Source organism: Curcuma longa, chromosome 8, assembly GCF_044706935.1.
Source record: "Curcuma longa cultivar G26 ecotype Majalengka, Jawa Barat chromosome 8, ITB_CL_G26_1.1, whole genome shotgun sequence".
Taxonomy (NCBI): Eukaryota; Viridiplantae; Streptophyta; class Magnoliopsida; order Zingiberales; family Zingiberaceae; genus Curcuma; species Curcuma longa.
This window is the reverse complement of record NC_133868.1, coordinates 702,360-728,428: the sequence shown is the minus strand read 5'-3', so window position 1 is coordinate 728,428 and position 26,069 is coordinate 702,360. Positions and strand designations below refer to the sequence as shown.

The following is a 26,069-nucleotide window of genomic DNA, read 5'->3' as shown; positions in this document are numbered from 1 at the left end:
TGCGTTTGGTTCAAGTTATGATATATAACCTTGGTTATGTGATTACCAGGTAATCACATAACCAAGGTTATGGATATAAAACATAACCTAATATTGTTTGGTTTACTTTATTTATTTGGAGGGAATAAAACATAATCAGTTTTATATTTACTATATTACCCTTCATTCAATCATATTTTAATATATTTCATTAAATTAATAAGTATAATTTATTAATTTTATTTTAATAAAATAATTCATTAAAAATAATTACTTTAATAAAAAAATTCATTAAAATAATAAATATAATTTGTTAATTTTATTTTTAAAATTTTAAAATAAATGTATATATATATTAATAAAATAATTTATTAAAATAATTATTTTAATAAAATAATTCATTAAATTAATAAATATAATTCCTTAATTTTATATTTTAAATTTAAAATAAATTTATATTTCTTTTAATAAAATAATTTATTAAAATGATTATTTTAATAAAATAATTTATTAAATTAATAAAGATAATATGATAATTTTATTTTAATAAAATAATTCATTAAATTAATAAAGATAATATGATAATTTTATTTTAATAAAATAATTCATTAAAATTAATTATTTTAATAAAATAATTTATTAAATTAATAAATATAATTTGTTAATTTCATTTTTTTAAAATTTAAATAAAATATATTTTAAATAAAATAATTTATTAAAATAATTATTTTAATAAAATAATTCATTAAATTAATAAATATAATCCATTAATTTTATTTTTAAAATTTAAAATAAATTTATTTTTTAATTTATAAATATTTAAATTAAAAATTTATTGAATTAAATAATTTGATTTTAATTAGATTTCATAATACCTTTTAATTGACTTAGTTTTAAAATCAGAAGGTAATTATGGAAAAAATTTTGTTAACCTCAAAAATCGTAGAAAACCTTAGGCTGCCAAGGTAATCACATTACCATATTATAACTCATTTGTTGATGTGGCGGTGATGTTGTATTACTTGGGAATCAATCATAACCTGAACCAAATAAGGTTATCAACGATAACCTTGGACAGATAACCAAGGTTATCAATGATAACCCCCAACCAAACACCCCCTAAGAGTTAAGATATTGCTAGTTTTCAATGGTAGTTTTTTTTTGTCTTATACTTGGCTTAGACACCTTAAGAGTTCAAATGTGGTCCTAACATTTGCATTTGTTTTGATTAACATTTCTCGTTACATATGAGTTGTCAAGTACTTTTAACCCAAAATATTCGATGAATCTATACTTATCAAACAGGTGATACATGAACACTAATATTTTCTTTTAAGTTTCAAGATTCCACATGGGTTTTGTTGCTATTTTTTATTGTACAAATGGTTGATAGACTTACACTATTCATATTGGGAACGTCTGGACACGAAGAGGTCCTCCTTGCAAATTCTAGTAGTTCACAGATAGTCTTTTCTTTTTTTTTTCTTCAATTACATATAAGTTGTTAAGTACTTTTACCCAAAATCCAAAAGCGTTAGATGAAACTACACTTCTCAAATAGGTAATGTATTAACATAACTGCCTTCCTTAAGGTCTCGAAATTCCACATATGTGATTGGTTAACACTTTTCGTTGTGTGTATATGTATATATACCAACAAGTGCTTGATATACTTACATTGCTAAAATAGGTAGCATCTTAGTAAGATGCCACATATGATCTTGATTGACATTATATATACATAAGTATAGCATGAATATCTTCTGGCTAGCATTTACCATTGCAGATAAATCATCAAATATTTTTTTTTTCAAAAATGATTGATGGATCTATACTAAAGAAGTGTGAGAAAGTAGAGTAAATATAATAATCCTAGTTTTTACAGAACAGACCTTCAACTTCTTCTCGAATTCAAACTTGATCTCGAGCTTCTATCTAGTTTACTCTGGCATCTTTTGCCAACCTTGAGATCCAATCTTGTCAGGTGTCAGTCTAACCTTGAGTTCCGATCTTGGCATCTCATGCCGACCTCGTCGGGCACAAGTCCGACCTCGAGCTCCGGTCTCAGCTTCTCGTGCCGATCTCATCGGGCACAAGTCTGACCTCAAGCTCCGATCTCGGCATCTCATGCCGACCTCGTCGGGCACAAGTCTGACCTCGAGCCCCAATCTCAGCTTCTCGTGCCGACCTCATTGGAAACAAGTCCAACCTCGAGCCTCAGTCTTGGCTTCTCGTGCCGACCTCATCGGGCACAAGTTCGACCTTGAATCCTGGATTCGACACACCTTGACGTTACGTGTCGAATGGCGGCTTGCACAAGCAGGAGAGCCCTAGACTATTTCTTCCAGAAGAATAAGGAAACTATCTTGAAATATTTCTTAAACAAATTTTTCTAAAAAACTGGAACGGGTATCTCAGAATATTTCCTAAACGGACGTTAATATTGCGGAGATCAACTACTATAAAAAGATGACCCATACCCATGGGCACAGGTACGCACACATAAATCCTAATTTTTTCAAGCCATTAAACTCATTCCTCACATAGTACCCTAACTTGAGCGTCGAAGTAGCTTACCAGGATCCACCTCCGGCGATATTCTAACTCTCCTTTTTGAGTGTTTTTCATATCATCTCATCTCTCCGAGTGACTCTCTTCGAGGAGCGTGCACATCAGTAGTTCGTGAATTGGTGGTTTAATCATCCACGATGTATTGGCTGGAACAAATTGGCACCGTCTGTGGGAACACTGAGCTGAGACGCTGAGATGGTTAACATTGAAAGAATCGTTGGAGAGCATGACTCTGCCGAAGAAAAAAAGCTGCGGGGATAAGATGATAGTCACGCTTGAAAAAATCAACGAACTAGTGTCTCAAACAATGATCAAGGTATTACAATAACATTCATTGTTACCTCCTTCAGGGATTCCTTTGTCTTCTCCAGGAGATCTTTCCCCCCATAGGAGACCACCCATGTAGTTGGAAGGAGAGGAGCCCATTATGAATTCCCTTAAAAATGGGGCAACTTTCTTGGAAGAAGATTCAAACGAGTCTAGGGCGGATATACCTCTACCTGATCATAAGGGTAAAGCAGCAATTATTCAGGAAGTAAATGTTAGATTTGAGGGGTGTCATAAGGCAATCGCCTTACAGTTATACTATTTATTGGATAAATAGCAATTCATTATTTGAGTGCACATTTCATATGTGTTTGATTGGATTTTAAACTCAAATACTGAATGTCCACAATACGATTCATAACATGAGAGAATTTGTGATTGGATCACAACTCGTGAACATCTCTACATATGCAATTATGAATGTATTGAAATTATTCCTAGTCGAGGAATTGATGAGCATGAGCATCATCGATTCTGTCAAGACTAGTACGTTTAGACTCCTTGGTTAGCCAAGCAGTTGATCTCACTACTGGAGATATTGGATGTTGAGAGTTAAACGTGGATGTTGATTAAATGTAACCAGTTCATTGGAGTGACCTACCTTGAGACTTCATATGGTTCGATTCATATGTCAATGATGATCTGAGTACAGATTAAGTGCGAGCTTCCTTTAACTTGCGGTATTCAAGTCACCTTGATCATGGAGGTTTATATTTTGACATCTTAAGTAAGCATCTCCGAGGAGGTGTGGACTTGAGATGATTGGGTATAAGTCGAAGTGCCCGAAGGTGTTTGAATAGCCCACAGAGGATTCACTACTCCTTAGAAAAAGAGACGTATACCATGCGGTCGCTTGTCTGGATTGTTATTAAAAGTCTTTGGCCAAAGCATTACATGTCAAGAGTACGGTACTCTTGGACACATGTACAAGTAACTTGAATTCATATGACAAGAAAGCAGCTTGAGCTAAGTGTGATATAGTCAGCCTAGTAGGGATCGACACATAGACCATATCCTGAACCAAGCGGGTATAAGATAGTGAAAGGAACAAGTCACGTTTAATTGAAGCTGCTGAAAGGTTTAGAAGATGTTCTGAAATCAATCGTTGATTTTTTGATCAATTAGGGATCATGATGTACTACTATGTGTCACTCATGATCATTCTATAATTAATGGTTAATCCGGGCACCTAAAACTACATATATAGGCTGATCCGGGCACCTAAAACTCCTTCCGAGCGCCTCCATATCATTCCATCGATCCGCTTCCGACTCTGACTCGAGATCTTCTGGACGCTTGGATGCTTAGTGGAGGTTGTCAGATCAACTTTGACTTTGCAACTCCTTATCCATCTCCGGACGCCTGGAGCCTTTCTAGGCGCCTGGAGGCTGAGGTGTCCAGACCACTGGGAACTTGTCACCTTATCCGCCTCGCTGTCCCGATCGGCTGACGTCCGAGCACCTAGACCCCTTTCGAGCACCTAGACCATCCGATCGCCTAGAACCCAAAGTTCTGGTCTCTCCTTTCCTACATCACAAGGTTAGTCCAGAACAAATAAAGCAAAAATTAACAATTTTAGAAAACTATATGATTTTAACTTTTAGGTTTCTAATGAAACCCTAGGTCAGACCGATGTTTACTATTCCCTTCTCGAGATTGTGTCCTCACCCACTCCTCTCGGGAGAATTTACCTTTGCCAACCCAGTTCTCCAGACCTTTTGAATTTTTGCTCAGCATTCGACCCTCGACCCCCAGAACTTCCACTGCTAGACGTCAGATCCTCTATACCCATCTAGACTTTCCCGCTAGTGCTTTGATCTGCCAAGTATTTCTACCCAGTCCTCCTGACCAAGACTTCCTTGCCCAGCCCTCTTGACCAAAACTTCCTTTGCCTAGTCGCAATTAGGACTTCCCAGTGCTACTTGCACACTCAGTTTAACTCATTAGTAAACTTCACAAGCTTAACTTGAACCCTTTGTCATTATCAAAATCCTAATTTGATCATCTGGTGCTCCCTGCTATAACAATCTTCCCTTTTTTATTATGACAACCTCGGTTCCAAGTTAAGTATACATTTCCTTTTAAAATTCAAGTCATAAAGAACTGCCAAGTCAATAAAAACTAACTCCTCCTTAACTCAGTCTGCCCTAGAAATTAAGGTATACTTAGAGAAAAAATTTTGAAAATAAATTTTTATCTCCCTCTGAACTTGACATGGTTCTTTTCAATTTATCAATTTGGTCTAAGAACCATCCAAGTAATACTTTAAATTTTGAAAATATTTTAAAAACATTTTGCAAAAATTATGCTAAGATTTTAAAACATTGAGCATCTTCTAAGAAAAGTAATTTTTCAAAAGAACCACTTTGAAATAATTTTGTGAAATAATTTTGAAGACTTTTGAAGTTCTCAATTTTTTAGAAAAATTTAAAACTATTTTAACTTTGAAATTTGAAATTAACTTGAAATCAATTTTAAAATTAACTTGAAATTAACTTTGAAAATTGAATTTTATGCTCTCTCTCCCTTTGACATTATCAAAAATAAATACCGAGGGATTTTTTAAAAAATTTACAAATAAAACTTCAATTAGAATAAGATTTGGATTTGAGTCCAAGCATGATGTCTATATAATATATAAAAAATACTTAGACAAAAAAATATTTTCCTTAGTCATATGTCTAACTTATTATTACTATTTGACATCAGAAGATAGTAATTTTTACCAAATTAGTCAAGTTAAGTGTATGTTTTCAGCTAGTCTTTTACTATGAAGAAACACTTAACTTGATCCATATTTGTATGTATTTTAGTCCAGAGTTATTTTGATGCACTGACATAAGCATCGAAAACTCAGGCTTTTATCTATGCATCTCACATTGTTCTTGATTTTACAAGACACAAGTAAGTTATATCTAGTGTGCTTTATGAGATGCAGTTAGCCTAAATCTATAGGTGCTTGATTTCTACTAGGAGTGCCTCGGCTAAGTCCAAATTTTTCTTTAATTTTAAAATTAAAATTTTGAAAATATTTTTCTTAAACTAGGTTTTTTAAAAATCACAAGTGAAATATTTTGAAAATATGAGTAATAATAGATTTGAAAATCATGAGTTTTGAAAACATTTATAACAGAAGAGATTATTTAAAATTTAAAACTTAGTATACCAAGCACATTCTTAATTCAATAAATAGGAACTAAGTCAAATCATAAGATAAGTCAGAGTAATGCAATAGATAGGAACTAATCAGAGTCAACACAATGCTAACTAGAGTCAAAATACAACTCAAAATAAAAAAACAAATATGGTTTACTGGGGAGGTGGAGGTGGGTGGCCCATGCCCCAAGATCTAAGCATGCCCATCATCTCCGCATACCTAGCTTAACTTTGCTCCTCCAAGCTCTCATAATGATTCTACTGGTAGGTGGCCACTAACTCGTGCAGACTGATGACTGACTCCTCAAATCTGATCACTCTCTTTTCTAGAGTGATATAGTATGTTAGATTTGAGAGGTATCCTAAGGCAATCGTCTTACGGTTATACTATTTATTGGATAAATAGCAATTCACTATTTGAGTGTACATTCCATATATGTTTGATTGGATCTTAAACTCAAATACTGAATGTCCGTAGTACGATTCATAGTATGAGAGAATTTGTGATTGGATCACAATTCGTGAGCATCTCTACATGTGCAATTATAATGTGTTAAAATTATCCCTAGTTGAGGAATTGATGAGCACGGACGTCATCGATTCTGTTGAGACTAGCACGTTTAAATTTCTTGGTTAGCCAAGCAGCTAATCTTACTGCTGGAGACATTGGATGTTGAGAGTTAAACGTGGATGCTGATTAAAGGTAACTAATTGATTGAAGTGATCTGCCTTGAGACTTCATATAGTTCGATACAAATGTCAATGAAGATCTCAGTGCAGCTTAAGTGCGAGTTTTCTTTGACTTGTGGTATTCAAGCCACTTTGATCATGGAGGCTTATACTTTGATATCTTAAGCAAGCATCTCCAAGGAGGTGCGCACCTGAGATGATTGGGTATAAGTCGAAGTACCCAAAGGTATTTGAATAGCTCACAAAGGATTCATCGCTCCTTTAAAAGAAGACGTATACCCTACGGCCGCTTATCAGGATTGTTACTAAAAATCTTTGGCCAAAGTATTACATGTCAAGAGTACAGTACTCTTGGACACATGTACAAGTAACTTGAATCCACAGGACAAGAAAGCAGCTTGGACTAGGTGTGACGTAGTCAGTCTAGTGGGGACCGATACATAGACCATGTCCTGAACCAAGCGGGTATAAGACGGTGAAAGGAACAAAACATGTTTAATTAGAGCTGTTGAAGGGTTTAGAAGATGTTCTAGAATCAATCATTAATTTTTCGATGAATTAAAGATCATGATGTACTACTAGGTGTCACTCATAATCGTTTCATAATTAATGATTAATTACGGATGACCAACATAATCGAGAACCTATTGGGTCACACGCACTACAAGTTCTCCAAAAGATTTAAAATGAGTTTGAGAATTGAATTCTCAGAACGAGAGAAATAAAGTCTGGTTGGACCAGACATAGGACAAATGATGGAATTTATTTTATGAAGATGAAATGAACGAAATTGATTTCGTTCAAATCAGAGCCCGTTTGGTTATTGAACCAAATGATTCAGTTTTAAACCAAATTGAACTAACATGATTTGGTTCATGATGGAAGAGATTTTGGAAAAATAGAAGAGATGAGGAGCTTCGTCTTGGGAAGACGAAACGAACAACATTAATTTGGGTTAAATCAGAGTTCATTTGATTAGCGAACCAAAACAAACTCGATTCGCTACAATACCGATCTGAACCAAAGGCAGTTCAGTCAAAAACCCTAATCCCGATTTTCTTTTCTCCTCTGCCGGTTCGCTACAGCCGCTACTGTTGCTTCTCCTTAAAAGCAAAATCATGATTTTTGCCCTGTGTGCGGTCTTCTCTTGAGCGCGACACCGACTGCTGCTACTCGCCCGCGCGAGCGTCGCCGGCGGCGGGGAGGAGAAGGCTGAGCACAGCAAATCCAGTGCATGTTCCTTCTTCCCCACCGCGAGCAAGTTGGCTGGAGAAGAAATGGCGGCTTCCCGAAGGTGGCGCTCCCCTGCTCTACCACTATCTCGCCAGCCACGTCCCCGCGCCGTGCATCCCGATCTCGAGTCTTCCTTCGTCGGCACTCGGAGTCCTGCGAACGCCGCCCGCCAGAAGCAGGTCGAAAATCTGAATGCACGCGGAATAGGGGTCTTCTTCTTCCCGAGTCCATCGATGGTCTCCTTCTTCTCGAGAGCTCTTTCAATTGAAGGGCTTGCTCGCGTGAGAGAAACCCTACCGCTGCGTGCACTGTGGTTTTCTCGAGCGCGATTTTTCTTCCTTGTGGAAATCGCGCGTGAAGGGGCTTCTTCCTTGCTGAGAATCGCGTGTGAGAAACCCTACCGCTGCATGCTCTGCTTCTTGTTGCTGGATTATTGCCGGAAAAGCATGTTGACAGAGAGGAGCCGCCCCGGAGCTGCCGCAGGAGAGGAGTCCTTTTGAAGCTATTTTCGGAGCATCTTCAGTGGCCAAAAATCATTTCCGGTCACCACAAGTAGCTATCGGAATCAGGGTTCGCCACCGAGAGCTTGTGAAGCGATCAGAGAAAGTTCCATCATCATCGGAATAGTTTCGATCATTTGTCTTAAATCAGCGATCAAAAGCTGACCACCGAAACTACACCGGAAATACGATTTTCGATGATAGTTAGAAAGCTCCGGAACGATCACGACAAACGTTGTTGCATAGTTTCCGAAACAAGGCTTATCTTGAATCGATTGTTATCGATCATCGACTAGTACCGAAGACGATGATGCAACTCGTGACTTTCGAAGCCGTCCAAACGAGAGCTTTATATGGATCACCAGTAGAGGCGAAACTCCGACGAGGATCGCTCGATTGATACCAACTCCGTCCAACGTCATCATCCGCGACGTACGCATTTAGAATAATTTATTATTCAAAAAATTTTAATTTCCTGTCATGCCTTGTATATAACTTTTTCAGCTTAGTATGCTTGTGTTGTGATAATAATTAGCTGTTAATTATTTGTTTGTTTCTGCTGTGCAAGTTTGAGAAACGTGTAAACACGCGCATTGCACTGGGACGATCCCAACATAGTAGATGGAGGAATCTAAAAGAGGTCTACTAGGTCAATGTCATCCTTCTCATCCTCGATTGCCTGCTCTAGCTGAGGTTGATTCCCCCGTCTACAGGACAAGATCCCATCCTCATTTAAGTGGATCTAGCTAAGAAGAAGTTTCTAATGCCTAACATGTCATACTCACTAGTTTGGCATTACCTAAGGCAATGTAAAATCCAAAGGATGCTAGAAGTGAGGTCAAAATATGACAATAAGACATATGGACTTTCCTACTAGTAGTGATGCTAGATGAAAAAATGATGGTATGAAAAATATGTAAACTAATGTCTATGTCTAATCTATGATACAGTGCATATAATCGAAATGTGTAGAATGACCGCATCATAGCGACATCTCTAGTAGTCAGGGGTAGAATGCAAGTCACCAAGACTCTGTACAGAACATAGTCCTGTACTCTGAGTCTGACAGATGAAAATTGGATCACTATAGGGACTCTCTCCTTTCCAAAGAAATATGAATTCATGACATCTAAGGTAATATGTGAGTAGGGATTACTAAAAGATCCAACCCTAGGAGAGTAGCATAAAAAAGTGCATGATGAATATCTAAGTCCTAAGTGCTATCTAATAATGGCGGGAGATAGTATAAAATCTCTACCTCCAACTATAGTGGAGTAGGTCAGATCATCAATTTGAACTAGGTTATTGTACAGCTCTGCACACATACTTGTGTTAACCGAGCTAGTATAAAATTAGTCTCTCCAAGTCGTAATATTCTGTGACCTCAATGGTGGTATACATGAACGTAAAAAAATATCCTACATAAATATCTATCACGTAGAGGTACAAATGTCATAGATGCAAATCTAATCCTATGCTCCTCAATGGGGAATCTCGGATTTGTGCTAGGGGTACTAGAAGTTCCAGCCTCAGTGACCTTTCTCTTAATTCTAATGTCATAATTCAAGAAGAGCAATGATACACTACATGAAAACACAACATGAAAATATAACATGACACACTATAGACTTGGATTCCATATCCATGCAGTGGGTCCCACATCCATGCAGTGTAGTGTGTCATGTTGCATTTTCATATTGTGTTTTCATGTAGTGTATCATTTCTCATTCAAGAAATTAACTAATTGAAAATGACTTAATTGAACTTAAGGATTGTTTAGAGGCTTACCTAGGCATATCCGATCGAATACTAGAGACTTGAAGACTTAGGGATGTTTGCTGCCGCACGGGGAAGGTTTTTGCGAGTTGGAAGAGAATTGGGGGTGGCTGTAACCTAAGGTTTGGGGGTTACGACTCATTGTAGCTATTGAAGGGTTCACAAAATGATTCTAGAATTAATTGTTGATTTTTTAGTTAATTGGGGGTCATGATGTACTATTAGATGTCACTCATGATCGTTCCGTAATTAATGGTTAATTATGAACAACCAACATAGCCGAAAATCTATTGAGTCACATACACTACAAATTTCTCCGAAGGACATAAAATGAGTTTGAGAATTGAATTCTCAGAAAAGAGATAAAGTCTGGTTAGACTAGATGAAGGACAAATATGAAAGATATTTTGGCAGATTGTAAGCGATGATGAGCTTCATTTTATAAAGACGAATTGAACCAAATTACTTTGGTTCTAATTGGAGGTGTTTTGGTTATTGAATCAAATGATTTGGTTTTGAATCAAATTGAACCAACTTCATTTGATTTTGAATCAAACTTAAGTTAATTAGCATATAGGTTTTGGTTATTGAACCAAATAGTTTGATTTTGAACCAAATTAAACCAACTTGATTTGATTTTGAATCAAACTTAAGTTAATTGGCATATGAGTTTTGGTTATTGAACCAAATAGTTTGGTTTTAAACCAAATTGAACCAACTTGATTTGATTTTGAATCAAACTTAAGTTAATTGACATATGGATTTTGGCTATTGAGCTAACAGATGAGGTTTTAGATTGGATCCAAACCCAAAAAAATATTATATGAGATATAACGTTAAAAGAGGAATGGACGGTTGAGATTAAAACTAAATTTAATAGCAACCATCCATCTTATCTCTTATAAGCTATATTTTGCTAACAAGGAAAAAAAACCTAAAGCTGCCTCTCTTCTTCCCGGTGAAGAGACGTTGCCTCTCTTCTTCCCAGTGAAGAAAAGTCACCTCTCTTCTTCCTGGTGAAGAAACATCACCTGAAACGTTGCCTCTCTTCTTCCTAGTGAAGAAACGTCGCCTGTCTTCTTCTCATTACCAGCCAACACAGGAGAAGGACTTCTTTGGTGAGATTAGAAGGTTTGCTGATGTTGGACTCCAATAGTTGGTGCACTCCTTGCGTCGCCAATCGGAGCTCTTGGTGAAGAGTTTTTCCAATAGCCGCTATTTCTTCCTTGGTCGTCCGACGACCTCTTACTCTCTAGCAACGCTGGAAAGCATTAAAGATTGCTATCGCCTACCACCGGAGCGCTCTTTGTAATCGAAAATCATTTCCAACTAGCAGAGAAACTTGCTACTGTTGCCGGAGCTCATCTACACGACCAGCAGAATCTATTCTATCAGAAACAACAAGTTCATAGATTGCCGGAGCTACTGTCGTGAGTCACCGGAGTTCCTGTTGGTGATTGCCCATCATTTTGGCTGTCAAAGGTTGATCACCAGAGACTTCGCTGGGAATATGATTGCCAGTAATAGTTAGAAAGCCTCAAAAAACTATCGCGATATGTGTTGTTGCGTATTTTTTTGATATTAGAGTTTTCTCTCATATTGATCATAGCTGATCATTTGCAAGTACCAAGGACGATGATGTGACTTATAACTTTGGAAGCTGCCTAGAGGAGAGCTTGACATAGATCACTGGTAGAGGCGGAGCTTGATAGAGTCGCTTGATTGATGTCATTCCTGCTCCATATCATCCGTCAAGTATACCTAGAATAAGTGTTATTCTTAAATTTTAATTTCTAGTTATACCTTGCATCTGTTGTATCCGATATGCGTGTGTTGCAAGTGTTATAATAATTAGTTGTAATTATTATTATTTTTTTGCTGCGCACATTTGTGAAATATGTAAACATGCAGAACACACCGGGTTATACCTTACACGTTGTGCCAAGGTGGAGGTGCCTGGATCACTTTATAAAAGAAGGGTTTGACTAGTGCAATGAAATATAGTTCGATGATTGATCGACTACACGCTACTCTCCTGCTCTGAGTTTCCAAGATGCCTTATTTGAGCTCCAACAACACCGCTACGAGCTCCTATGAGCCAAGCCTTGGGTAATGTTGAGTTATTATTAGTTATATCATTATCTCGTTTCTTCACGCTTAAATATCTAAGGGTCAGTAAGGTTGTTACTGAACTTTTCACTTGTAAAAAGAAACAAACCTCCTTTAATTTCAAAAAGTGATTAGTGATTGCCCCTCGAAACAGTCAAACTGACTGCGAGCCTTAGAGTAGTAGTCAAGTATCTATGAATTAAGTAAAAAATAATTGTGTACTTATGTGTTATTTACATTTTTGTTGCACTACTCTGTGTTTTCGAATAATTTTTCAATGCACACGATGTACAATATTCAACCCTCCTATCGCACGCAACGATCCTACACTAGTGGGTCAAGGGGTTTGATGTCAAGCGAAAGAAACCCAAACAAGTTAGTTGGACCTGATGTTTGACACAAGGTAAGCTAAGGTAAACTCCTAGAGTTGAGAGGTTCTTCTGAAAAGAAGAATAAGTAAGGACGAGTCCTTGTTATAGGGATAACGTTAGGTGATAATCCGATTAAGGATCCTAGATTTCGAAGTCAAGATAGGACAGTTCAATAACTATTATAACTTAGTTTTAATATATTACTTGTACTGTGTTAATTCAATGTTGCAAGTTTGGACGACCGAATCGGAGTTACTCGTTGACCGAACTGCCCGACAGATCAAATAGTAAAGTTTAGTAGATCGGACACTGAGGTGGCATAGGCCTATGACTTGGCAACTGAAGTTTTCAGAGTGATGATGTGGACAAGCTAAATCACAGAAGGCTAACGTGGCAGTTTGCTCGATCAAGGATAAGCCTTGCGAGGCTGATGTAGCTAAAGATTGATGTCAAGATACTAACATGGTAGCAAAGTAGTGGCGGAATGTAAGTTCGATCGATCGAACCTATACATCGGTTGACCGATAAAACAGATTTGGATCCTATATCGAGGGGATCTGGAGAACGATCAAGAAGATTAGTCGATCAATCCATTCCTATAAAAGTAGCTCAACCAGAAGGCTTTCGACATTCACTCTCAACCTCTCATGTCTTCACTCATGCTCAAAAGCAAGCTTCTGCACCGTTGTGCTACTTTGACAACTACGCCCTAGCTCAAATTCTTATTGTTGGTACTTGTTTTAGTTTCATTACACTTTCATTTCTTATAAGGGTTGGTAAGCTTATTATTGCACCCTTATTTTTGTGGAATGGAGAAAGTTAATGTTTGCCCACTCGAAGTAATCCGCAACCGGATTATGGGCCTTAGAGTAGAAGCCAGAGGCTATGAACCAAGTAAAAACAAAGTATTCTTATTTGATTGATTTTTCCATTGCATCTTACTCTTAAGTTCAAAAAGAAAAACAAAGTTTTAAAATGAATTTTAACATGTGATATTCATCCCCCCTCCTAGAGCTTTTTTTGATCCTACAATCCGTAGATATGCAAAGATCCATCAAGAAAAGAGAATGGAAAATTAAGGCAACAACAAAAGGGAGTGAAAACTTATAGGGATGAAGGTGAGGGATCAATAAAAGGAAGATAGACTGCGAAGGAGGTAGCAAATTATTAGTGTTCATAGGGGTGAGTGATGTATATGATTTATACATATATTTTCAATCTTATTTTGCCTGCATTTACTACATTAAATAAGTACATTTGCATGAATTCTTAGTTTTTGCATTCTTTTCATTTTTTTAAATTCGGATAACTATTGGTTTGCACTTTTTATTGATAGGAAGTGAAGAATTTGAATTTGGAGTAAACTTGGAGATGAAAAGTCTACGTACATCACGATGCTGCATGATATACGACCTACCTGTGGCCCATGTTGCTGTCGTGTAGCATCTTGGAGGTAAAATGAGCATCAGAGCAGCATACCGAAGGTTCAACATGGAACACAGGCTGGTCGTGTCAATAGGAACAGTCGTGTCCCGTGGTGTGGATTCAACAAGGGCACTCTAGCGTGCACCACGACTTGGCCATGTTTCATGACCCTCGCATGGCGTGTGTGGTGGAGCCTCCCATGATTTTAGGAAAATTTGTTAATTTTGTTAGTCACCGTGACATTTTAAGAAAGTATATTAGGGTTCCCATACTTTTTAGAAAATCTCGTCAAGGCTCTAAAACTATAAATAAAAGCAAGGGGTGGCAGTTTAGAGGCATCTGGTGATTGACGAGATCAAGAGGATCTCCTGAATCCCGTGATAGGGGATCGAGAAGGAGGCCACATTGAAGACTTCAAAGGAGCTACGACGTTAATGGCTGATACTTCTAGCTTTATGGAGTAGTTTATCTTTATCCTAGAATTATGGAGTAGTCCGATGTCAAATTGACAATTGTGATTTATCAAAATCCTAGGACTATCTCAAGATTCAATTTTTCATTATCTTTTATTCAGTTTCTTTAGTTTTATTTAATTCCTTTTTACAACAAATTCTTTCATTCAATTCATCTAAATAATCTACTTTATACATAAACTAGTACTCAACACTATGATTCTAAAGGATACTAATTTATTACTTGATGATATTGTGCACACTTTATCCTTGATCATAGAATCCAGAGTTTAAGAATCGATTATCATAGGACCCTCAAATAGGAACCGACGGATTTCGAGATCAAAATCATCAAAGCCTTAAGGAGCGACGCAAACATTCGAGAACCATGACAATCATATTAAAGCCAAGGATATAGTAGGTCCTGTACCTGTACCTGAATGCCCTTTTCTTTTTCAGGATACTAACAAAATGCCACGGAAAACCTGATAGGGACCCATTCGGCAAGAGGGCCTATGGGCTATCCTTGATCGAGGATTTATGGGATCCCTCGAATTCAGACGATTTGACCGAGCCTTTAACAACCAAACACAATCCAATATCGAAAGAGACGAAATTGATCCGCTAAGTAATATATCAGGCCCACAAAAAAGAAGGTACGATCGAGCAACTCAAGAACCCTAGCCCACATACACTGGCTCACTTTTTCGATGTAAGGATGCCAATTTGACAAGTTAGTGGGGGGCATTTATGTTGGGGTTGGATGATGAGGAAGTGGCAGAAATGGACACTGCTCAAATATGCAAAGTCTATGACTCGGTATTCGTGTGCAAAAAGATAAATATATTTAATTGACTTCTTCGTTTCCAAGAATCATATAAAATTGAGAATATTGATTTAAGCATAAGAGAAATTTAAATTTATACGTTGAATGTGATTTCATTATAATGATCTATGTCATATTAGGAATGTGAATTGACAACTAAATATATTTGAATTAGTCTATGTATTACTATTTATAAATCATGTTTTATATCAACAAAATTTTTTTATCTAAATTGAATAGACCAAATAATTTTAAACACTTTTTTAAAACAATTTATAATAATCTGATCATACAATAAATAATTAGTAGATTTTTATACAATTAATTAATTAAGAATCAATCCATATTAATAGTTATTTAAAATGTTTTTTCCTTAAATCTAGCCTCGTTTCTTTCAGCGGCGGCAGAGGAATCGACAGAGGGCTTAAATTGCGTACCATGGCGGTGGGCGTAGCGTGTCGTAGACGTTTCTTTTCTTGTCTTCATTCGAGAAGGCAGGTGGGAGCAGTGAACACCGCAACCCCACAAATGACGACCCTATGGACAGCTCATGGCATCCATTCAATTAGTCGGTCTACTCTACTGCGGTCCTTCATCAATTCAACCATAATCTCGTGCATGGTAGAGCTGGAACCGTCCTTGATTGAGAAATGACATTTTTGTCAACATAGTTTGTTGGCGTCGTTGACGTCGGTTGCAGCAGAAGCAGAAAAAGAAAAGCAGAAGAAGGGAGCCTAATGTATATTCTTTTGCTGCAAACCTCACACATGAAATGCGTCGGATTTATGAAGTTGACACCATATTTGGACATGCCCTACATTCCAATGGCGAAGTAGTTTTATAGAAAGCAAGCTTCCCGCAGGCCTTCATTTAGAAATTGACTGGACGAGGTGGATGATCTACTTAGCCTTGCGTGTGACATGGGGCTCTCTGGCAGCGTTTCTTGCCATGCCACGGTGCTTTGCATTATTCCTCTTCTGATCTTGATTATCCTATATGCATGCTTGTTGCTTCCAACTCCCGCTTCTTTCTTCAAGCCACAGCATGGCACAGACATGGTATGTTCCCTGAGACTCGGCAGCTCCTCTTATGGTTTCATTATCGGTTCATATCGCTTCAAAACGCTCTTTAAGTAAGAGCTGTCTATATCAGAAATGGTAGGCTAGGAGTTTTTAATTTTAAGAAACGCATGATATGATGCAAGATATTAGCTTATTTCCAGTGTTGATAACTGAAGTACTTCATGCATTGTTTATAAGCAAATGAAGATCACTAGGATTCCTTTGCTTCCTACTTGTGAACAAACTTCTACATGTTTTTAGTGGAACAAACTTGTGCAAAAGATTATTTCACACATTCCAGCTGTCTTTGAATCTAATCTCATCACTTTCAAGGAGGCTATGCCATTTGCTTCAATCGCCTCTTTGGAAGGAAGCTGATGATAAATTCATTCATGACTAACAAGACATACATCCTAGTTTGCGTAAAACTAAAACTACCTTATCTAACTTTGAATATGAAAAATTTAGGAGAAGTTTCATAGTAGTCGGCGCGACTATAAAATTTAATATTTGGGCAAAGGATATACACACATTGATACAACTTGGTGCAACAAAGATTGTAGTTATTTGATGGCTTGGATCCATTTAAATTAGAAATGTTCATATGGGACACCCGATGGATAGTAGGTTGAAGAGCATCAAAGTGTACTTGTGCATGAGTAGCAAACTATAGAAAGCAACAAGTGAAGGATGGCACAATGAGAGAATTGAGGGCTCAATGCATCCAATGGGCGAAAATATTAACATGAGATGGCTAGAGGCAGAGTGAGAATGATTGCATGGGAAGAGTGTCGAGGGCTTAATGCATCTAAGGGATGAAAAGTTAAAGGGGGATGGCTTCATGGTAGAAAACGATGAGCCAAGAGTTGAAAAAAAATATACTCAGGCATGGGTATATCTCAACTTAGGCAAACTCGATTATTAAATCGTAGTCGACTGTTGACTGAGTTGATTGGGTAGTTGACTTAGAAACTAATTAGAATTATGATCTTCATTGAACATTTGATTGGTGCCTATGAGCAATCGACTGATACAGTATAAATGAAGAAATTGCTAATGAGAAACAATCATGGTCTAAAGGAATTGGTTAAAGTTCAAAAGAGTAGTCGATTGATGCTACTATAGGATACAAATTCAATGACACTATAACGAATGAATGGATAAACCTCTCTATCGATTAGTTGTCGATTGATGGTGACAAATAGTCAACTAATGGTTGCCAATACAATAAGATCATGTCAAGAATTCTTTTCAGGAAGAATTTAAAAAAGTTTCGAAGAGCTAAGCTACAACAACATCATATTGTTATTTTGCCTTGAGCCTTATTGTAAAACCCTAACATCTCTATTGTAATCCTCTTGTGCTCTTTGCAATCAACTTGTAAGAAATTTCTCCACCTTCGGTATCTTACTATCAAGGAGAAAATATAGAATATTCTAATAATGATCCATCAACAAGATCATATGTTGTGGGGTAGGAGTTTAGGATTTGTCGAACCACATAAATGCTTGTTGTATTGTGGAATGGTATGTTTGTGATTTTTATTTAATTTTTGTTGCTAATGTTTGTTGTGACTTGCATAAATTACAACAAGAGTAGTAGTTTATATTCGTAAGCACGAAGAGTATTCACCCCCTATCAACCATCTCTTTGATCATTAGAAGTTAGTGTTATACTTCACATTAAGATTGTAAGAGAAAATAGTGACATTATATTTACTAATGTCACTAGGTTAAGAAGATGTTTAAGAGATCTAGTATTAAAATTACTACCTAACAGTGGTTGAGAGATATTTTAAGATAAGATTCAAAGATTATTAGTTCCTTGATGCATACCGTGATAGGTACTCAATATTAGTGCAATTATGTCATAAGTGATCGTGTTTGACCAAGATATTTTGAAGTTTTTGGTAAAGTTTTTATGTTAGATTTGTTTATGTTCCTAATGCCTACATGGAACTTGCAAGGTTTGTAAGGATTTGGCATAATACATATGAAGCTCGTGGAGCTTATGACTCAATGAGGTTGAGTCATATTTATAGTCTTGGTGCGACCAAGTTAGTGTAGTTCAATGGCTTCAAGGTTCGCTAAAGATCAATGAAGGATAGTATGAGATATCAAAGGGACAACAAGACGAGGAGCATAGAGTTGGTTTGATGAGACTTGTAGAATTTGTCATGTTTGTTGGCTTGGCACAACCAAGTTGTTTGGGCTTGATGTCTCAAAGGTCCGTTAGAGATCAGCAAAGGATGGTATGTGATATCCAAAGAATAAAAATACAAGGAGCATTGAGTTGGTTCGATGACTTTGATGATAACTGCAAGAGGTAAATTATGTAAGTAACCTATTAAAGCATGACATAGGGAATGAGCTGAAAGTTTGGTGCATTTGAGGGATTGAGGACGTGATGAGAGGTGTACTCTTTGAGTAGCATAAAACTATGAGAACTTAAAACTCTAAAGAGAATAATCTAAGGTAGACGCGAATATAATATCAAGTTCACTTATTTGGAAAGTGTTAAATATGACCATGTATAGATTTCCTAACTGTAGTAGTTAATCATGCTTAATCTTGAAGCTTTACGAAGACTTATGAAGGTGTAATTATTTATTGTCAGGATCTATGCGTAGCACTCATGAGTTGAGTTAATTGATAACTCTTGGTCAAAAACAAAATACTTCCTATTCTGCCTAAGTCGATTAAAAAAGAATCTAATCAACTCAATTGGATGAGTCAACTAGAGGCATCTTGAGTTGATTGGTTTGCTAACAAAATTACCAATAACTATTTTATTTTAATTCCAGTTGACAAAAGATGATATCAGCCAACTAAAGTAATTCAAAAACTAACCATTGGATAGTCGTGCGAGGTTTATCTATATAAGTAATGGTCATATTTATTCTCAGGATTTATGAATAAATGTTATACCTACATTGCTTATGCATCGAGCCTATATAATCACGTCCAAGGATTGTTGAAGGCCCCTTCTATAGATTTTGTTAATCTTTTATCTTAACACATTATATATTTTTGCATTGAAAATTTTGTTATTGTAAAAGATTTTCTCACCTTATAAAAAGAGATTTTTCTTAAAGAGAATTGCAGGCTTGGTACATTAAAAGGATTGTTAGGTTGTGGAGTAGAGAGAATTGCGGAATTAATCCATTGAATGGATTGTTGTTTGTTGTTCTTCTTATTTCCACTATGATAACACATGTGATGTGGTAGAGATAATGGTTCCACATGGAATGGTCTATAACTTGGTCAATGCAACCCTTTCCATAACTTAGTCAATGTAGCCCTCAGATTGTTCGATTCAGGATGGGACTTGGGTCAAGTTAGCCGACTCATGCATGCTTGAGTCAATCTAAGTCACATCCGAGTTCAACCCGATTCAATTTGAGTCACATCTAGGTCATTATATGGCCCCAAGGGACATGATCGTTATGTGTTAGCAACTCCAAGAGATGTGATTGTTACGCGCTGACAACCCCAAGGGACGTGACTGTTATGCGTCAGCAAGCCCAAGGAATGACTATTATGCACCAACAACCCCAAAGGACATGGCCATTATACAGGTCACTAGCAACCCTGGGGGATGTGGTTGTTATGCGCCGGTAGCCCCAAGGGAGGTAGTAGTTACAATAATTGTCAGTTAAAGAATATTGTGCCTTTTGAGGGGAGAAGGAACAGGCTCATCCCTTGAGACTAGAGGTCACCTCTTCACCCCCTGTATAAGATAATGGTGATGGTTTTAAGGAGGAGGTAAGGAGATAGCGTTTTACTACTTTCTCTTCATTATCGTCTTTCCTTTTTAAAACTTTTCTCTTCGAATCTAACTTAAGCATCAGATGGGTCACACTAAGGTATGCCTTGACCCCCTTCTAATATCTTTCTAGTCCCTTTAGTGCTTGTTGCAAGAAAGTGTCACTCAAGTCCTTACGATCACTCGGCGTAATGAGAAGAGCTAACCCGATAGGAGTCGATCCAACGGATCTGGTAGGAGCTGACCTAGTAAGAGTCAACCTAGCAAAAGCCAACTCGATAAGAGCTAACCCAACAGGAGTTGACCAAATAAGAGTCGACCTAGCAGGAGTTACCCAATAGGAGCCGACCCAACAAGACGCGATCCAATAGGAGTCAACCCAGTAGGAGCCAACCTGATAGGAGGCAACCCAGTAAGAGTTGATTCAACAAGAGCCGACTTAACAAAAGACGACTTGATGCGCATTCAATCTACCCAAAGAGCATGGCCGTAGACACATCGACAAGTTATCCCATCCCTTGATCTTGGACTGAATCAACAAGCTTGCCTCAATTTTTTTTTTAAGAACACATGAAGAAAAAATAATAATTTTGGTTTACAAGTTAAAGTGCTACTGACCCTCTCTAACACTTTAGTCCACAACACTCATTCTCAACACCAGATAAATGTTGCATTTATAGTGGAAAAAGATAATATATGTACTAGTAATTTTGGCTATGTCTATTGGAATTCTATTAAGAGTAATGAAATACCTAAAAGACACAATGAATTATATATGACAACTATATATAAAAGATTTTAAATAATGCTAGAAGAATACTTATAATGTAAGTTGGATAACCAATATATTGGATCATTTCTCCATTAATGGGTGCATATTAACCCTTGGTGGGATAGCCATTTCATAGATCTTATAGGTTCAACTATGTATTGCAATTCATGTCATTGTTGGCTGCATGAAAGAATGAATGATCACTTTGGAGTTTATTATAGATATTCCAATTTAGCCTATAGGTCTATTTTAGTGTTAGGATCGTAGATGGCCATACAACTAGAGGGTTAGTGCTAGGTCAACCAACACATTAGCTTTTCCTTAGTCGAGCTTAAACAAATTTAAGTAAGTATGGAAAGTGAAATAATAAGGACAATAAAAACACAAAAATCAATTCGTTAACTTTGATATTTAATGTGGTTTGGATCCTAAGTACAACTCCATGGCCTAACAATTTATTCGGTGGATCAAGTTAGAAATTCCCATTATAATGAGAAACTATCTTGAGAGAGATGGAGAAACCCTTTACTGAATACAAAAGTTAAGCACAAAGATGATATTACGAGTATAAGCCATAGAAGCCTTAGAATGAGTGTAAATTCTCGAACACTTGTTGTGTATGAGTTGTTTATATAAGCCCTTGCCCACCTATTTCTAGTAGAAGAGTGCATTCAAGCAGCCCGTAGCTTCTAGCTGAGATGAGTCAAGTCAATTATAATTCATGTTAACCAAACCTTATCCGCCTATGACTAGTATATAGTAAACTCAATCTGCATTCAGTTGACTCAAATCACTTCTAGTCGACTCGACTACATTCGATTAACTTAGATAAGATCACAAACTTATCTATTAATGAATTTCATCTTAATCAATTCTATGAGAATCTAGTCGACTGAAATCATATTTAGTCGATTGAGACTCATTCCAATCAACTCAGCTAGCTGATATAGCGAGCTTATCTTTCCAACAATCTCATTAGTCAACTCAACTATCATTTCAATCAACCAACTCAAACAAAGAGCAAATCTTTGCTTGAGCACAAGACTTTAGTTGACCAAGCAATCAACTAAGCATTCCAATCAGCTAAGACAAACATCATTTAGCTCATTCTCTAATTTTTCTTGACTTGCACCTTGTAAGCCTTCGCAAACCTTTGAGATCAAGCTCATGCCTAGACTACGACTTGGAACTCATGTTTGGATGTTGAAGACTCTCAATCAGGCCTATTTATTCTAAAAGTGTGAATCCAAAGATTAAAATTTATACAATTTTTCATAGTTCACTATCTTTAAGCCATCACAATTTTATGCCACCCAAGAATCCACATTCCATCAAATTTTTAATTCTCGGATGCACTAGACCCAAAACTCTCTCTATATGTCATCCTTCGCTATGCCACCTACGAAGTCCACCTTTTGTGACTGCTATCAAAGATGTCAAACCAGCTCCATGCTCCTCGTCTTGCAGTCCCTCGAATATCCTATACCATTCTTCCAATTCTAGTAGACCTTTGAGCCATCAAGCTAAAGCAACTTGGCTACATTAAATCAATCAACACAAATCAACCTCGTCAAGTCAACCACTACAACTTGACCTCATTGAGTCACAAGTTTTGTGGGTTCCATGTGATTGCTACTAAGTCCTTGCAAACTTCATGCATACATTAGTTACACAAGAAACCCTACCTTAAAACTCATTGCTAAACAGATTAAAACATTTTGGTTGAACAGGACTACTCAGGGCACAATTGCACTAGCAACTATGCCTTTGTGCTTTCTACATTGTGATAACCCAACCTCATCAGCTATGATTTATAGAAATGTTTGTATGTAAATTCTATACATATTGGATTAATACATAATTGCATGAGAATTTTATTCACAATAGTGCTAACCTATTATCATTATCTTAGTTAGGTTAGGCTAAAATTTTATGAATCCATTAATAAAGGGCCCTACAAAAATGAAGTCTCAAAAACGTGTTAGGATGAGTCTAAATCTCACTAAAACTTTTATCACGGTTCATGAAAACTTTGTTTTTAGTTTGAAAAAGTGGGGATTGTTGGAACTTTCAAAATAATAGTTCTTCTACAAGTGTTTCTGAGACCATGGAGAAGAAAAAAGACGAGAGCTCATAGGGAATTTATCCAACATGTAGAATTTAGATGAAGATTCAAATATTTAAATAGACTATTGCATAGAAACATACAAAGTTATTGGAGGCATCATGTGCTTGCCACATAGTAGAGTCACGTAAAAGCACATGGTAGGATTTAATCTTGTAATGTACATGAAGTGTGTAGTCGGCACACTACACACGTCATGTGGATGGGTACTTGTGCATTGAGTGTGATGGGTGTTTACATAGCGTTCACATTGTGTACATGTAGGAAACAAGATGGTATGTTGTGCACGAGATGCAATATGGTGCTTTTTTGGTGCACTTTGCATTTCAAATGTGAATGTCGATCGTTGCAAGGCATATTGAAGTGTATCCTTAAATTATTGTTATATAGGAAATCAATCTAGACCTGAGTAGTCATATGTGATGGTTGGAACAACAACATTTTCATTGTCACCAAGTTGACAGAGAGGTGCCACCTGGCTGGTTGGGACGAACCAATGCGGTAACCACTAGATTCGGTTGTTCAAGCAAGTCAATGCCTCATTTCAATCCTTGATGAGTACAACCCAATGACACAACGCAACAATGCATTGTTGACTGGTTTATATGAGAGCAAGGAATGACTAGGCACAAGCCTGAGGATTCCAAAGACCTTATTTTTGCTTTGGATGGAGACTGCTTTGTGCACTGTAGTCTGACGATTCCTATGACCTTGTTTTTGAGTTGGAATTTTCTAGATGGAATTGATGATACATGCCCCCCCCCCCCTTCCGGTTGAGCTTTCTATGTTTTTGTATGTTTTAGTATCTTTCTCTTCTTTTATTTTTTTTTTCAGGTTGAGGGGTTGGAGGGGATGAATTTTTCACTTCAACAAATAGGAATGCCTAACTCTGTAGGCTACTGTACTATACTTATACTAGGCAACAAATGGCATGATGCACAACATAGCAAGTTTATTCTCTTATGCAATGCAATATCAATATTTTGCTAAAGATTATAAACAAACTTTGAAATTATCTTGTACTTTTGTATATCTCCAGAAAGAAAATGTCCCAAAAGATGAACTAGATGCAATACTTCAGAAAGTCTCCATGCAGAACAAGACACTGATCATTGCGATACTAAACAAGGCATATGTTGAGGAAAATGGCATGCTAGATCTGTTCCTGCAATGTTTTCAAGAAGAGGAGAACCGATTCTTGATTAGGCACATTCTCTTTGTTGCAGTTGATGAAGCAGCCTTCAACCGATGTTGCGCCCTAGAACTTCACTGCTACAAATTCACAACTGAGGAAGTCAACTTCTCAAAAGAGGCATTTTACATGTCTAATGCATTTAATGAGATGATGTGGAGAAGAACTCTCTTCCTTGGGGATGTCCTCCGACGTGGATACAATTTCATCTTCACGGTAAGTAGAAGATAACATAAAAAGATAAATACAGTATTTACATGTTTGTTAGTGTCTTTAAACAGCAAAGCTAACGTTAAGTTCTAAATATGTTCTATCCAAATCCAACTAAGTGATCTCTCTCCTATCAGGATATGGATGTTCTTTGGCTGCGAAATCCATTCTTGAGGTTGAGTCACGAAGGAGAGGACCTTCAGTTGAGCTGTGACATCTTCGGCAATCCATTCCACAATCCCCACTTCAACACTGGTTTCTACTTTGTATCTGCCAACAACAAAACCATAACCCTATTTGATGAATGGTATGCATTGAGAAACAATTCCACAGGCAAGAAAGATCAAGATGTGCTTCAGGCGATGATGAAGGACGGTGCCTTTATGAGGCTTGGGTTGAGGGTTCGATATTTGGAGACTACATATTTCAGTGGCTTCTGTCAAATGAGCCAGGACACCAGGGAAGTGATTACAGTCCATGCAAACTGTTGTGTAAGCGTCAAAGCCAAACTCATAGATCTCTCAAAAGTGTTTCAAGTTTGGAAATCAATCAAGGAGAATCTCACATCAGATATTGCCGCATGGCCTCCAAAGGCTGGAATTTGCTTGCATGACACTACTGTTAACTGAGTTGAGTGAGATGGACAAACTTGGGTCACTTTCTGGTCTGTCCGAGTACCATAAAATGATGATATCAGGACCTGTGATTCACGTTCCAGCCATCATGTCATTTATCAGGAGTGATAATCCTTCTGAGCTCATAGAAAAAGAATACTAGGAGATGATAGCGAAACGTTGTACTTTATCTTGTGGGAACGCTTGTTGCAATTTTTATTCACTTGAACCTACATTAAATATTAGGAAATTTATGAGATGAATCTTGTACAATTATAATTGTAGAAGATGATGAGTTAGAAGGATAATATTTGATTTATCTTTATCATTAAAAACTTCATGAGTGTGTGTTGTCTCTTGGACAAGGAGTGTTTTAACCTTAGATGTTAGATCAGATGTGTGTAGCATATGGGTGTGAATGCTTCTTTTGCCATGTGGTGTAAGTCTTCTATAAAATCTATATGCAGCGAAGTAAAATTGAACACAAATATGTAGTTGGTTTACGTGGTTCAACAACCACAGTCTCTAAGCTTGTACTTCATGATTTATGATCCATCAGGTGGGTTAGTCTCAAGAACTTTTATGATTCCTCCTCATATAGGCTGGAGAAATGTCTTGATGAGTAATTACAAGAGATAAAAAAGAAAAGATCTACAATAACTAAAAGAAAAGATCTACAAAAAAAAATTATTGCACTAGTTGGGTCATCTTTCTTGCACCCCTTGAACCTCTTTTATAGCCTTCTTCTTGAATCTAATTGTTTAATTGATGTGATCATCAATACACAGGCTATTGATCATCAATTATTAGTCAACTGATCTACGATATCTTATGTATATCTAAATCCTACTAATGAACCTTCCATCTTTAGTTGTATTTGAATTGAACATTAGTAATTTGAATTGATCATTCTAG

General features: G+C 36.9%; 1 protein-coding gene across 2 annotated transcripts; it reads left to right on the top strand.

Moving 5' to 3' along the window:
* The first annotated feature begins 16,069 nt into the window (after nt 1-16,069).
* LOC141833705 (uncharacterized protein At1g28695-like) lies at nt 16,070-25,494 on the top strand. Of its 2 annotated transcripts, none has more exons than XM_074721194.1 (3): nt 16,070-16,473; nt 24,178-24,546; nt 24,678-25,494. In XM_074721194.1, the coding sequence occupies exons 1-3, from the start codon at nt 16,336-16,338 to the stop codon at nt 25,167-25,169; spliced, it is 999 nt and encodes a 332-aa protein (XP_074577295.1). In that variant the 5' UTR covers nt 16,070-16,335; the 3' UTR covers nt 25,170-25,494. The 2 variants fall into 2 exon arrangements, with proteins under 2 accessions (XP_074577295.1, XP_074577296.1); XM_074721195.1 differs by lacking the exon at nt 16,070-16,473 and adding an exon at nt 16,480-16,572.
* The last annotated feature ends 575 nt before the right edge of the window (nt 25,495-26,069 follow it).